At 39.9% G+C, this 16,004-nt stretch overlaps 1 protein-coding gene across 3 annotated transcripts in view; it reads left to right on the top strand.

Annotated features, from left to right (window-relative positions):
• Positions 1-16,004, top strand: part of STAT4 (signal transducer and activator of transcription 4) — a 3,571,511-nt gene that overhangs the window by 2,667,296 nt on the left and 888,211 nt on the right. For all 3 annotated transcript variants that reach the window (XM_044075198.1, XM_044075197.1, XM_044075196.1), the window contains one exon: positions 812-910. In XM_044075198.1, the coding sequence (XP_043931133.1) occupies positions 812-910 (99 nt within the window). The remainder of the gene's footprint in view (positions 1-811; positions 911-16,004) is intronic.

Below are 16,004 nucleotides of genomic sequence, written 5' to 3'. Positions count from 1 at the left end.
GCATCCAATCAGATGAAGCGTAATTGCTCTCAGTTAATTTTCCTGATATGGGAGTTACTAAAAAGAGAATAAGTGATCTTACACCTAAGGTGCAGAAATCCTGCAGATAATTATAACAATAGGAAGTGCTTAACCAGAGCAGCCGCAGTGGTGCAGCGGTTAGCCTTGCCACCTCACAGCAAGAGGTTTTCCGGTTCGATCTTCGGCTGGGGTGCCTTCTGTGTGGAGTCTGCATGTCCTCCCTGTGGTCATGTGGTTTCCTCTGGGTGCTCCGGTTTCCTCCCACATCCCAAAGACATGCTGTAGGTGGATTAGACACTCTAAATTGGCCGTAGGTATGAGTGCGTGCATGCGTGTGTGTGCCTTCTGTGGAAGGTTGGGCACCGGGCTGGCAACTCGACACCATAAAACTCCACTGCCTATCATGAGAGGACGGGTGATCTGCTGTGGCGACCGCTAACCGGGAAAAGCCGAAAGAAGAAGATGACGCAAGTGCTTAACCCTATGCATATGTGTGTGAGGGAACTTTGTATTCCTTGCAGAAAAATACAGTTGAAGTAGTTCCTTAAGTGCATTTCTGAGCTTTTTTTGTCATTCTGTATCCCATTTACTTGTAACGTTTTTTAACATTTAGTAGGGATGTACTACAAAGCAGATTGTTCATTACTGGTTTCTGCATGGTAAACAGCAGTATGTCATAAGTTTATTTTTTGAGTCACTTGGTAGAAAAAAACAAGTAATTAACACAGCAATTGCAGTGAAAATAACAAGCTTTCTGATTACATTGTATGTGTGTTTTGTTTTCCCACAGACATGTTCTTTGCCTGTAGTAGTTATATCTAATGTGAGTCAACTGCCCAGTGGTTGGGCTTCTGTTCTGTGGTACAATCTTCTAAGCAGTGATCACAAGGTAAGTATTTAAAAGACAATTCCTCTATATGTAGCATTTTTGTATGTGCTATATGTTTAACTTATTAACACCTAGCCTGAATAGAATTTCACACCTTCTGACACCACTAGATTTCCTCTATGGATGGCCTTTGTTTGAACTAAATTCCTGAGAATGCAGTTTGGCAATCTATCTGTAAACAAGTGTATTTATCTCCAAAACTATAAAAATTATATAGAAAGTTAAAATGGAAACATTCTTTGGCAGGTGCTCATCCTTACAACTGTGATATTAATTTGTCACCCAGACATAATGGTGATTTTATACTGGTCATCAGATAATATATACATGTTATTATTATCATACAATTATCCTGCAATGATAGTCGACCAGCTTCCAAAGATTCAGGGCTCCTTCCACACAGCACGCAAAGTCAGCTCAAGCTGAGCTGAAAAAAGGTTCGGGTGCCAAACCCTTCAGAGCTTTCCTGCCCCTGAAGAGTATATTCTTGAGGCTTTCGAGGGTCAAAGGTTGGTTTGTGATGTTACTTAGCTTGACAGATAAGTTTCTTTTGGGAAAAAAAAAAACCTTCCTATTTAAAAAAAATGATTGTTTGATAACACTTTCCTGTTCAGGAAAGTTAATTTAAAACTGGGAATTTGTGTTTTAACAGACTGTACTTTTAAAAGGGAACACTCTTTTTACCTGTCAGTTTAAAAGTTAAGTATTTAAAAATATTTTTCTGTAAAGAAATTGTGTTTATTTCACTTTTGGGGGGGTGGCAAAGTGTTTTAAAGTGCTTTTTACTGTGTTTTTCTGTCAAAAAAATGACTTTTAAAGACTTTACAATTTTACTGGCTCTTGCTGCTTGTTTTTCACAGGAGAGAGGCACCACTTCTGGCCTGAGCAAATAACAAACTATCAGCTCCACATTCAGTCCTTCTAGCCACAAAAAGAAAAAAAATTAAGTAAGCAGCAGGGTAGTATTTTGCCTCAACCTCAGGTAGGTGACTGCTCTATGGCCATTAGTTGTACCTCAAACCACTCATTTTTTATCCAGGATCCTTCTGGTGTAGCATTTGCAGCCACTGTGGACCAGGGGTTAGATATGTCCTCTGCGACTGTTAGAGTCCCCTTGGTGGGCAAGGGAGAGAGTCACTGTTGTCGGTCCTGGGAAGGGGAACAAGGAAAGCTTCCCTTTTGTCAGAATGTTGTGCCTATCCCTGGGGAAGCTGCTGCTTTCATTAGTAATGCTGTTAGCCCCATTTTTCCTATCAAAGAGAAACAGAAAACTAAATGTGTATCTGCTCCTCCTCAAATTTCATTGAACAGAAGTAGTTTACTGGGTCTGGCTCATGGTTTATTTCATGCTATTGATCATTCTTTTAAAATAGCTTTAGATAAAAGAAAGAATTATACCTCTTTTCCTGAAGAGATTCAGAATTGAACAGAAGTAGTTTACTGGGTCTGGCTCATGGTTTATTTCATGCTATTGATCATTCTTTTAAAATAGGTTTAGGTAGGAAGATGAAGAGACACAGAGTTTTCTCCTCAAATTTCTGATTCAGACTCAGAAGAGAGCTCAGTTTCTGATTATCCGTGTGGGTGGTTGTGTTTCCCTGAGAATATTTCCAGAATGCCCTAGTGTTTCAGTGAGAGAACACTGAGGTTCCTGAGTCCCTCAGAAAATACTCTGAGCTGTTGCAGAAGGACTTTCCAGAACTTTTACCCATTCCACCAGTTCTGTCATTTTTGGAGGATGTGTGTTACTGCATCAATTTTCCTGATAGTCATCCATTTGCCCTAAGAAGCCCAATAGGATGTATAAAGTTCCACAGTCTTCTAAGTTTTTGTATACTGTTCCCTAACCTGGCCCTGCAGCAGTAGGTTTAGTTAATCCTACTGCCGTTAAACATGTAATTAATTCCAATCCTACTTTTTCTGATAAGGATGAGAATATCATTGGTAAATATGGGAAAAAGTATATGCTTCTGCAACTTTGTTTTTCGGAATTCTGAATTGTCAGGCTTATATGTTAAGGTTTGCTCTGACTAATTTTGACCTTTTGAGGAATGTTTTGTCTGAAGTTTCTTCTTGTGAGGAAAAATCTGCTTTAAATTATTTAGTTTTTTTCTATTGTACAAGTCATTACTCATTGTTTAGTGTTTGAATGATTCAGCTGATACTTCTTCAAGGCCTTTGGCCACTTGTACTAAGTTGAGGAAGTTTGCCTGGCTGCATTCCAAGAACCTTTTAGACGATGTTAAAAATGATACTTTGAATTCTCCTTTGCATAGATATTTAGTTTTTGACCCTCTGCTCCAGAGGTGATCCAAAAGTGTGATGAGAAAGGCAAGTTGAAATAGGGAATATGTTAAGATTTTTCAGCCCTCCTTTTCAAGATTTTCTAAGGGATTCTCTAACCCCTCATCCAGTTTCAGGGAAAAAATAAACAGTCTCAACAAAATGTAGGTAAAAAGATGTTTAAAAAAATAAGGTATTTCAAAAAATAATTCAGGACCCCCCCCCCCAGCAAGGAAAGTTCATCAAGTCAGAATGACTGTTTGAGACCTTGTCTTCCCCTCCCACACTAGCAGTCACTTTTCCCTTACAGAAAGTTTGAGTCTCCACATTTCTGTTTGGCAACATATAGTTTCATATACAGCCAAATTTGACTGCTATGTCTATCATGCATTAGTTTCATGTCCGCGAAAGTACTAACTATGTATAATCATACATTTTCCTTGCATGCCCCACACTTCTCGAGAAGCCCCTAGTTTGCGTGCTCTTAAGGAATCTGGTTCTTTGCGTTATACTCATGCTTATCATCTGCTATACTGGTTGAATGATTAATCTAGATGGCCCATGACCCTCCGAACTGTGGTTTCTGACTACCCTATTTTAATTAGAAGTTTGCGGTCATATCACTTTATTTCCCTAATTTCTCACCTTTTAAGAGGCCTCTGATTAATGGGTTTGCTACTAGATGGCCCATGGCATGGACATAACTGTTTTGCCATACTACGGGTTTTTCTTTTTTGGGGGGAGAACTTGAAGCTACTCAACACACGGATGTACGCCCCATTACTGTTGATTGGACTGATGTTCCATAATACTTCAGTGTAATATAATTTACCTCGTGTTGATTCATCTGCGGTGGTGGTGCTGCAGTAGCGTTGTCACCTCACGGTAAGACGTTGTTCTGTTCGATTCTCTGCTAGAGCATCTTCTGTGTGGAGATATGCATGAATGGGCGTACCTTCGTTGAAGGTTGTGCATCAGGGCCGGCAACTCGGCACGTAATAATCTACTGCCAATCATTAGTGGACCGCAGTTCCGCTGTGGCGACCCCTAACCGGGAAAAGCCGAAAGACTCAACAACAACACCAACATATAGTTTCAGACAAATGGGTTCTGAATGTCATTCATCAAGGTTATAGATGGTAGTGGAAGGAAATTCCTATTTTCCAGGGACAGTCCCTCATCCACCAACAGAAAGTTTGAGTCTCCACATTTCTGTTTGGCAACTTATAGTTTCAGACAAATGGGTTCTGAATATCATTCATCAAGGTTACAGATGGTAGTGGAAGGAAATTCCTATTTTCCAGGGACAGTCCCTCATCCACCATACCTGACTCTCTTACTTCCACCTGTCCATCACATGCTATTTCATGGTGGGCTAGAACCAGTTCCTCCTTTCCCAATGGGAAAAGGTTTTAGTTCAAGGATGTTTTTAGTGCCAAAAAAGGAAATGCTTGGAGACAGTTCTGGATCTTTCTTTCCTAAAACATTTTGTGATAGTACCCAAGTTCAAAATGCAGTTACTTTGCAATCTGTTACCTCTTCCTCCTCATTCAAATTTCCCAGTAACTCTAGATTTAAAAGGTGCTTATTATCATAAGCCTATTCATCCAGGCTTCAGACCTTTCTTCAGGTTATAGGTGTCTGGATCATATTATCAGTTCTTTGATTTACACTTTGAAGTATCCACTGCACCAGAAGTGTTCACAAAGTGTTTAGCTCCAGTTGTAGCTTATTGCAGTCTACAGTGTATCCACATTTTCCATATTTAAAAAAGTTGTTTATCTTTGCAGAGTCTTTTTCAAAGTGTCAGCAGTCTTGTCACTGGGTGGGGGTGGGGGGTTCAGCAATCTTTCTCAGAAACTGGGATTCCAAGAGAATATTCAACATTCTTTAACCCCATCACATAGGATTGTCTTCCTGGGGGTATCAGCTAGACACCTCAGTTCAAAGAGTTTTTCTTCAACAGGAAAGAAATATATATATATTTATATGTAGATCTGTTTCTAAGGTTTTCACTCTGAGTTTCATGGCATCAGTGATTCTTATGATACCCCTGGCACAACTACAAATGGGAAAGATACAATAGTATCTGAAGTTTGTTTGAAACCAGCACCAACATCCTTTTCAAATCCCAGAGCTGGGGTTTGTCAGAAGAGAAATCAGTTGGTGGAGATGGCAAATACCCTTAAATCCAGGTCTCTCCCTTCCTGTTCCAAAGCCGTCAGTCACCATCGACACCTCAGACTTTGCTTGGGGAGCAGTTTCAGGAGAGAAAAATGTGCAAGGCATGTGGAACAAAAAGGAAAGATGCAAACACATAAACATAAAAAAGATGCTTGCCCAAATTACAGCACTGAACTCTCTGAATCATCTTTGGGCCCCGCGACCTCTTCAAGTTGTTACTGACAGTACCACAGTCAAGTGGTACATCAGCAAGCAAGGGGAAGCAATTTGTACCTCCTTTTCAGACTAGCCATGTTAGCTTTGGATATAGCTTCAGAGCACAGTCTTACTCTTCATGCATCCTACATTCTGTCAGGGCAGAATAGTGTGGCAGACAAGCGGAGCAGGACAAGGGCAAACCTTAACAAATGGAAATTATATCAAGGGATTTCCAAGATTTGGTACACCTGTGGTGATTACTTCAAGTAGACCTAGTTGCCTCATATCTGAACAATTGGGTGGTAAGATTCTGCTCTAGGACTCCATTCAAGAAGTCCTAGAATATACATGGCTTTTTTCTTGGACAGAAATGTTCCTGTAATGCTTTTCTACCCTTTCCACTGATGTCCAGGGTTTTCTTCATATTCAGAAGGAATTCGCAAGATCTTTGGGAGGTACACCCTCCTGGCCTAGGTAACTGTGGCTCTCCCTTTTTCTGGAAATGGGCAGTGGCAGTGGCAGGTACCTTAATCTTCCTCAAAAACTGGATGTACTCACACAAGATGAGAGGTGTTTGATAATACCCTGACCCCAATCAACTTCAGTTGACTGCCTAGATGATAGGGTCTTTATTACCTTTAGGCACCTGTTTACTGAGAATGTGCATTGACTACTAATCTAGGAAAGAAAGCCTGCTAGAAAATTATATTTTAGCAAATGAAAAAGGTTTTCTAGTTGGAGCCAACAACATGTCCAGCACCCATTCAGGGCTAGTTGTTCTCTGGTTTTATAATATTTGTGAGAGTTACTATCCTATGGTCTTTCTTACTCTGTCAAGGTTCATTTAATGGCTATTTCAGCATGTGTGCCCATGGAGCCTCCTCTTTCAATGCATTCTCATGCTAAAATATTTTGAAAGGGAGCTTGTGTAAGAGGTCTCCTAGAAAATCTGTGGCCCCTTTACTTGGGATCTTAATTTTTTTAGGGAAGTTAACACTTGTTCTATTTGAACCAACTAACCTGGCTTACTTGAGGTTCTTAACATGGAAAACAGTTTTACTAATTACTGTGATCTCTGCAAGAAGGGTGACTGAGTTGCAAGCTCTTATGGCGAGCCAATCTTACATCATTTTATACAGGGACAGGGTTTCATTGAGAAATAATCCTTCTTTTAAGCCTGAACTGGTATCCAAGTTTACTTTAAGCCAAACTATCCATTTCGCCATTTTCTTTCCTGAACAAAAAATCAGGGGGGAAAGGATATTCCATACATTAGATGCCCACTGACAACTCAAGTATTATCTTGACAGAACTAAATCTTTCAAATCTTGGGATCAGTTGTTAATTTCTTGTGAACGTAAGAATATTTGACAATTTGTGTCAAAGCATACTATTTCCAAATGGTTGTCTACGGCTATTACCCTTTGTTATACTCACCACAACAGATCTACTCCAGGCAGGGACAAGGCTCACTCTACCAGGGCAGTGGCTTCATCGATGGCTTTTTGGAAAGGGTTGGATTCTAGAAGTATTCTAGAAGCAACAACTTGGTCCTATGTACATAATTTTACAAGCAGTATGTACATTAATTCTTCTCTAGATCTAGATTAGGCTTTGCTAGGACCATTCTCCAAGGGATCATGGATTCTTCTTTTTCCACCTCCCAAAATTTTAAGCTATAGTAATCTATCCATATAGCTTAGGCTACTGCAGCAATGATCAAGATGAAGAACTTTGTACAGTTGTGTAAGTAAACTTATCACGATAGTAGATGTTCAAATGATCATTTCTGCAGTAGCTGTTCCCTCCCTCTATCCCCTTTGTTTTTGGTGTGCTATTTTTGCCAGGGTGTGGACTTCTGTTTTTTATTGTTCATATCATTGTCATTTCATAGCTCAGCCTCCTTCTATCTGTTGGCATGAAGGCTCTAAAGGATTTGGCTCCAAACATGTCTTTTTACTCAACTCAAATCAAACTGCCTAATGGTTTTGGTGGGTGGAAGATGCCATGAAGCTTTTTAAGCTGACCAGCTGTTATATCCTTGCAGGATATGACCCATATAACTTAGGCTACTGCAGCAGTGACCATTCAGACATGTACTGTTGTACCAAGTTTACTTACACAACTGTACTATATTTCTGTTGCCATAGGTGATGAACCCTATCAGTTTGACTTTTGCCCATGCAGATTTGATCTTTAATTTGTTACAAAGCAGCTTTGCAGATGTCATTCCATTGTTGTGATATCTGCATAATTATGATTTGTATGCATATTGCCATAATTATTAGACAAATAAGTGTAAATATATCCAAAGTAATGCAAGTTTGACACCAGCTGTCACTGCAGCATTTTCCAACGTTATGCATGCTTTTATTTGATATTATGGAGTACCAGAAATATACTTTCTAGTTTAATTTATTAATATTATTGTTAATATATGGCATCCATTCATAACATTTGCAGAAAGGAAATCACATGCTCTGTATTACCTACTACCCCATTTGTCTGAGGAGCCATTTATGACTTCTGTGGTGAATGGGCATGTGAAATGCTGTTCCACAATGTGTCTAGGTGGACAATAGCAGTGCTCTTTGCATAAGTAAGATATTTATGCATATATGCATACATTATTACTGTACAAATATAAATGTATGCAAACTGGTTGTGGGTGGAAAGTGTCAGTGACAACATTTTGTAGCATTATACAAGCTTTCATTTGATACCGTGAAGTACCATGTATACACTATTTGAGTCAAGTTATTAATGTAACTATTATAGATATTTATTTTGGCATAAAAAGTAAATCAAACTTCTTTAAAATTAATGAAGATAAATCAAAGGTTATAGCAGTAAACTAATGTGCCTACACATGAATTGGTTCAGCAATATCCATATTTATTGGAACATGATAAGACAAAGTATTTAAGTGTATGGATTAAGAAGGAGTCTGTTTTCACAGTTAAGGATATGTGAAAAGAGACTAAACAAAAGATAATACAAAAAATTGGGTAAAATGGAAGTTCTTGATTATGGAAATGTACAGTAAGATACAAGTAGTGAAAATGTTTTTAGTTCCTTTAGTTTTTATATACAACTCAGGCATATCTTTCTCAACCAGAGGCGAAGTTGGCAAGGATCCTTTCCATTGAACAAGATGGTTTAGGATTGCCTGATTTGAATGGATTCTTTAGAGCAATGCAGTTAACGATCATATACTTACAAGCAGAACATTATAAATCAAAGTAGAAAGATGTGATGATGAAATGGGGGGGGGGGTCAAAAAATGAGAGAATACGATTATGGATGGCGATTGTTAAAGAGAATAACAACAACGAAACAGAAAACTGCAGAAAGTTTTCTAAGAACTAAGCCAACATTTGACTTGAGAAAGGAGATTTTGACAATAGAGATGACTGTAAGTATGGGTATAGAAAATAGGCAAGAGGTGGCGGATGAAAACTGGCAAAGAAACCACGATATTAGGAGCAAATAACTAGAGATTGAAAGGTAGAAGTTTGGACTGCAGATTAGAAACTGCCTTCCCTACCAGGGATTGATATCGGAGTATAGGGTTCCTGGCAAAGGCCCACATGGAAGCCCTAGACAGATCAGTGTAAGTTTTTGTACTTAGCACCTTTTCTATGAGGGAAAATCTGTGTTATGGAGACTGGGGGCAAGATTATTTTGAGGAGATGCTAGAGTATATGTTGATTAGGGCTACTCTGCAGATACATGAAGAAAGAGGGCTTTATATTGATAAAGGCATTAGATTCAAAATGTTATACTCATTGATTATTCTGATGTGGCCAGGAAGTTCAAAAACTTATTATAAGCTAGAGGAAGCCATGAAGGACTTGATTAAGGTGCTGCAGCAGGGTCACTGCATAAACCTGGAACTGATGCACCGGAACTGCAGCAAGAAGAGCAGAGGGTGCCAAGAGGGATTGGGACTTTGACAAGAGAACTATTTCTAGTGTTTGTAAAATACCAGGCACTAGATAATATGGGAACTCCAAAGAAACTTGGACTTAGAATGAACATAAACAAATAATACAACACAGTCATAGTAAGTAAAGGTTTGTTACAAACAGCAAAGTTTACATGTCAGGGTGTGTTGAACTCTGTATTATTGTTGGAGAGAACTACATTTGGATCTCAGGTTAAACATACAGGTTACTGATTTAATTTTGAATCTCCTGCAAATGGGAATCCCAGTTTGAAGCATACATGAGGTGATATGTGAGAATGAGGGACATGGAAATGAACCATCTAGAAGGGCTTGGTTATAAACATAGGGTGATAAGCTAAATAAACTATAAAACAAATAATGCATCAGTGCAAATAAAAAGGAAATAATGTAATAAAACAAGATAATGGAAGAGATTTAAATCATATAGACCCAGTGGAAAGTAATACCCATTTAAGGGTGAATGATTTAGTCTAAATTAGCCATAATGATAAGGTGCTAAACTGAATATGCTATACAGCAAATAGGACATCAGAGCAGATAAAAAGAGGATAATATAATAAAACGAGATGATAGGACAGATTTAGATAATTCAGACCCAGTGGAGAGTAATACCCATTTGGGGGCAATGATTTAGTTCAACGCACATGAGACAACAGAAAATGGAAGGACAGAAGAGATGGCCTGTAATTAGAGTGTAATTAATTCCCTTTGTTAGTAGCAGCAATTTACAAGCTGTATGGTTGGTAATGTAAGAGAAACTAGTTAAAAGAGCACAATGGCACTTAAATAAATACTTTCTACTCTCTCAGAGTGAAAAGAAACTTAGGGAGGTAGAGCAGAAGAAACTAAACAAAGAGAGCTGGGGAAAGCAAGAAGTACAGAAACAATGAGCACTATCTCTGAATAGAGCTGCAAAGCCAAAAGGAGGAGGAGGAAACAGTGTGGGAGGTCAAGTACAGATTATGGGCTGGAAATAAAAATATAAAAGAAGATTGTGTTTAACATTAAGAAGATAGACTGCAACTGGAGGAAAAAAAAGTGTCAAATAGTTAAAATGAAGAAGCAGTGAGAAGACAGGAAAGTAGAGATGAATGTGTACAGGAGACTGAATAAAGAGAAAAAAGAGGGAATGGAGCAGGAGGGGATCGAGACAACCTTGATATGTTCAGTAATACCTGATAAGTTAGGAGGGTAGCCAACGTCTTTGACTCATAGAAAGGCTAATGCCCCCACCATGGAAGTTGATTTTATGTACATAGGTATAGAGCAAGGGGAAACATTCTATGCAAGTACTGACATTACACAAACCATACTGCATGATGATGTTATTCTCAGTTTAGATTGGGGGTTGGTATAATGGTTAAGGTGCTTACCTTACAGATACAAGATGCAATGTTTGATTCTTACCTTTGAAAGGAAAGTTAGCTAGGCTTAAAATTGCCCACAAGGGCAGTAAGCCTAGTAATTACCTAAGGTAGAGTAAATCAATTTAGCTTGGAGGCTGGTGTAATGGTTAAGGTGTTTACCTTACAGGCACAATGTGCAGGATTTGATTTTTACCTTTGAAAGGGAAATTAGCTAAGCTTAAAATCGCCCACAGGGACACTAAGCCTAGGGATTACGTATGAATTTAAGAGTAAATCTGTTTACTTTATGGCGTCCAAAACCAGCCATCTTACATTGAGTTTTTTTCTGCACTTTTGTGGCAGAACTACGCTGATCTGAGCCCATCTGAGTTTGGTATTGCTGGAGGAAGGCTCAATGTGTGCTTACTTGATTGGTAGATGATTGGTTGATAGCTTCATACTTGTTTGTTCCGGTTTATATTTAAGCCTCCTGTTTGTGTAGGCAGTCGCTCATTTAATCAGAGCTGTTCTTCATTTGGCAGCTGTAGCAGAGTGACTGAAAGATTCTGATTTCCAAAACCATCCTGTGCTAAAAAACAAAAATAATTATTATTTAAGCATTATTTGTACTTCATTTACTTGTGATTTATTTATTTTGTGTCATTGCTGATATTTTTGCTGCATTTCTGCACTTTTATAATTGTACTATTGCTTTAAGTTCCTAGTTATATTATATCTACTAGATTCAGGGCTGCTTAATCTAGATTGTGTGATTGCTTACACTTGAGCTACAGAACCAGCCATATTGCACTCTTGTGGCAGAAGTTTGCTAATATGAGTCCACCCAAGTTGGGAATTGCTGGAAGAAGACTTGTGTGTTTTCCTGATTGGTAGATAGCTTTATACTTGTTTATTCCTGCTTATGTTTAAGTCCTGTGTTTGTACAAAGCTGCTGTTCACACAGCAGCCATTGGCAGTGCCCCGCATTGATGCAAATGCCTTGAAGAAAAATTTTCCTTGAATAACTATCAGTGTAACCATTCCCAGCCTCCTGTTGCTTTAGGAACAGCTCAGTTGTGTGGTGAGCAGCATTGCATTATCTGTTAACCTTAGGCTACACAAAGTATAGTTCCCACTCATAGTCTGTGGGTTACCAGCACAGTTCAGTCTAATTAACCCATTCCTCTCCCTGATAAAACACACAGTAAGAAACTGCTATCATGGATGGGCAACACACAGTAAGAAACTGCTATCATGGATGGGCAGTTTCCCATCATCTCTGTGGCCAGCCTGATGGACAGGGGCATTCTGAGGCAATGTAGAAATTGTGTCATGTTTACTGACAACCACTTACTCTTGAAGCAAACAAATACTACATGGGAGAGATGTAGTTAAACTATGAAATTGGAGGCAATACTCTCACATACAGACATATCAAATGTCAAACAAGTCAGAACACACACACACACACACACACACACACACACACACACACACACACACACACACACACACACACACACACACACCAGATCACTTCACATCACTTTCTACTTTAAATAAGGACTTGATGCATAAACACACATATGTGAAAGTACATATTTGTAACTTACGAAAAGCCCAGAGGCCTCCCAAATGCTGCCTTCAGAAACCACATACACACACCAAAGCCAACAACAACAACAACACATAATAATACACATACCAGTGTCTCAACCAGCGAGCCAAAAAGGAGAAACACCCCAAAACCCAACATACTGGTCTTAGGTGACTCCATAGTGAGACACAAGGATTTACGCCTCATCAGGCTGGATAAGGAGAAGGTTACAGTTTGCTTCCTTTCAGGTACCAGGATCCATCAGGTCACACAAGCACTGAAGCCATTCAACCACAAGTACCAGTATGAGACTGTTATAGTCCATGTGGGTGTGAATGAACTGAGACATACCTCCCTGGACTATATGAAGAGAGGCATGAATGAGTTCTCAGATTATGTGTCACAGGCAGGTATGAGCCTAGCCTTGAGCAGCATTCTACCCTCACTAAGGATAATGCCACAATATGAACAAAAAATGGTTGACTTTATCAGTTGGCTTAACTTATGGTGTCATTTCAAGGGGAAGCTCAAGGTACTACTGCTAAGTGCTAGGAATCTAAACAAGAAATTGCATTTCTTGGAAGCACTCCTGACCTTGGAAGATACTGATGTCTGTGCAGTCACTGAGGTATTCTTCAAAGCTGCAGAAAAGCACCCGGCCACGCAGGGCTACAACATCTTCCATATGTTCAGACCACAAACTGAGCGAAAAAGAACCAAAGGAGGAGGTGTATCCATCTTCATAAAGGATGAGGACACTTCAAGACTGGTAAACAGTAGGACTCTGTCAAGCTACTCCATGTCCAATTAACCATAGGCGAAATCCCCTACCACATCATCACTATCTATGGGTCTCCCACCATGAATCAGGAAAAGCATACCATGTATCTGGACTTACTGGAGTCACTTACCATGCAGCTCAATACCTTATTCTTGGGTGATTTTAACTATCCTGCCATTGACTGAGGAACATACATCATGACAAATATGCAGGCTCCGAGGTTCTTATACTTTGTCAATTCAAATGATCTGGAACAGCTTATCAGCACAACCACAAGGGTCTCAAATATTCTCAACATAGTACTCACTAACATGGGGGATCATTACCCCCTCATGTGATGTCCTCCTAGGTAAGATTGGACCATAAAGCAGTCTTTCTTGAAATAGTTATAAGGCCAGATACTCCATCAAGCTCAAAAATGCTTAAGAATTTTTCCAAGACAAATTACCTCCTACTAAGTGATGGCATAAAAAATTTCAAAGCTCCCCTGAACCCAGCAAATGTAGACTTCTATGCAGAGGTGTACACCACTGACCTGTATAACTATTTTAGCAGTTGTATAGAATCATCTGTACTGGACCAGATTAAAACCAGGTCTTGCTGGAAAAAAGTCACCCTGGTGGACCCATGGAATAAACATGATGTACAATAAAAGAAAGAAACTAATGTCCAAAAATAAGTCTGAACAGGCTCAGCAGATGAAGTAACCCCTCACTAGTCTAAACAAACAAATCAGAGATCTTGTCAAGTCCTACAATCAAGTTATGAAGCAAAAATAGCCTCTGTAGCTAAGGAAAATCACAAGGCATTTTTTAACTACATCCAAAATCTTAGGAATACACAGCTATGCTCAGAGCTGGCTGTGCATGGCACCACCCATACTCAACTGGATGAAATAGTCAACCTGCTAGCTGACTGATTTGGATTAAACTTCACCCCCCCCCCGCCCCATCCTTACTGGCCGTCTCATAATTTATACCTGCTACCATTACTCAGCCTGTTATCTCAAGAGACCAGGTCATCTTTGCACTCTCTAAGGCTAAAAATATGGCATCAGTGGGACCAGACAACATCCCAAGTTGCCTTTTAAAAACTTAAACCATGAGCTAGCAGACCCATTGGATCCCTATTTAACCACAGCCTCAGGACAGGGTATCATCATCAGCAGCCCCCTTTTTCCCATTTTTTCTACATGGGGTCGGGGTATTGTGTTAACTGTCGCCAACTTTCTGACTGTCGCAGATCTTCTTTCACACAATCCATCTACCTCTTTGCTGGATGTCCTTGCTTCCTCTTACCTTCTTCCTGTCAGTCCCAAATCTTCCTCACCAGATTGTCTTCTGCACATGTAATCTGTTATCTTTGATCTTTTTTACAGTGTGCATGTTACCACCCTTCTCAGGCACTTTATTTCCATCACCTCTAGCTTCTTCAACTGTTCTGCCTTAACTGTCCAAGTTTCTGTACTATACAGTAGTACTGGTTGCACCACTGTCTTGTACACCTTACTTTTCAGCTTCTTTGGCATTCTTCTGTCATAGACTACACCTGACACTCTGTGCTAGTTGGCTGCAGTCCCTCTGATTTTAGCTTTGACCTCTTCATTCAGACTACCCTTCTCCTCAGCCACCGTTCCCAGATGCTTGAAGCTGTTTACCTGCTCCACTATCTTCCCTTCTTTCTCTGTTCTCATCTTCTTCTGATTTCCACAGTTTGCTGCCATTACCACTGTCTTATCTGTGCCTGCTTAGTTTTATCCCATGTGCCTTCAGTTTTGCATTCCATTCTCCTATACTTTGCTGAAGTTCTAGCTCACATTGTCTGCATATAGCAACTTTGTTGGCCTGTCCCCTCCAACCTGTTTGCTAATGTAGTCCATCACCAATATGAACAGCAGTGGGCTCAGAGCTGAACCCTGGTGTGCATCCACTCCCACTGGGAACCCCTCTGTGAGGTGGATCACTATTTATACTTGAGTCACTGGGTCCTTGTACATAGCCTGCATTCATTCTACCAGTCTTTCTGGGACTTCAAACCACCGCAGTACTGCCTAGATCAGCTTTCTTGGGACTTTGTCATTTGCTTTCTCCAACTTCTTCTCAAGTATCTGTCTCACTGCAAACATCGGGTCAGTTGTGCTGCATCCTGATCTGAATCTGAACTGCTTATCGTCCATCCTTTATTCTACTACTCTGCATATCCATTTATCAATCACCCTCTCCAGAACTTTCATGCAATGTCTGATGCCTCTGTACTGCTCACAGTTGTGGATGTCCCCTTTGTTCTTGTACACTGGCATGAGCATGCTTATTCTCCGGGATATGCCTTTCTCTCAACACTGCTATAAGTACCTTCAGGAGCCATTTTTCCCCTGTCTCATCCAGCATCTTTATCATATCTACTGTGACCTCATCTGAGCTTGCTGCTTTCCCTGACTTCATTTTCCTTAGTGCTGTTCTTACTTCTTCTCGGGTGGTGGTCTCTTCTTCTTTCATCATAGGCTGTTTCTGTGGCAGTACAACTTCTGCGGGGATTTTCTTCATTCAGAAGCTGCTGGAAATACTCCTTCCATCTGCCTTTGATGTCCTGTGGACTGGTGAGCAGGTTGTTGCTGGTATCCCATATAGCCATGGAATTGTTATGGCTAGGCTTGTATAGGCCCTAGGGCTGATAGCCTAGTACCAACCTATGAACCTAAGTGTGTCTGACTATCTTCTTTATCTTTCTGTTTTTGC

The sequence above is a fragment of the Protopterus annectens genome, chromosome 6.part0 (genome assembly GCF_019279795.1).
Source record: "Protopterus annectens isolate FY-2018-M chromosome 6.part0, PAN1.0, whole genome shotgun sequence".
Classification (NCBI taxonomy): Eukaryota; Metazoa; Chordata; order Ceratodontiformes; family Protopteridae; genus Protopterus; species Protopterus annectens.
The sequence above is the reverse complement of the archived record's forward strand: the minus strand, read 5'-3'. Positions and strand labels throughout refer to the sequence as shown.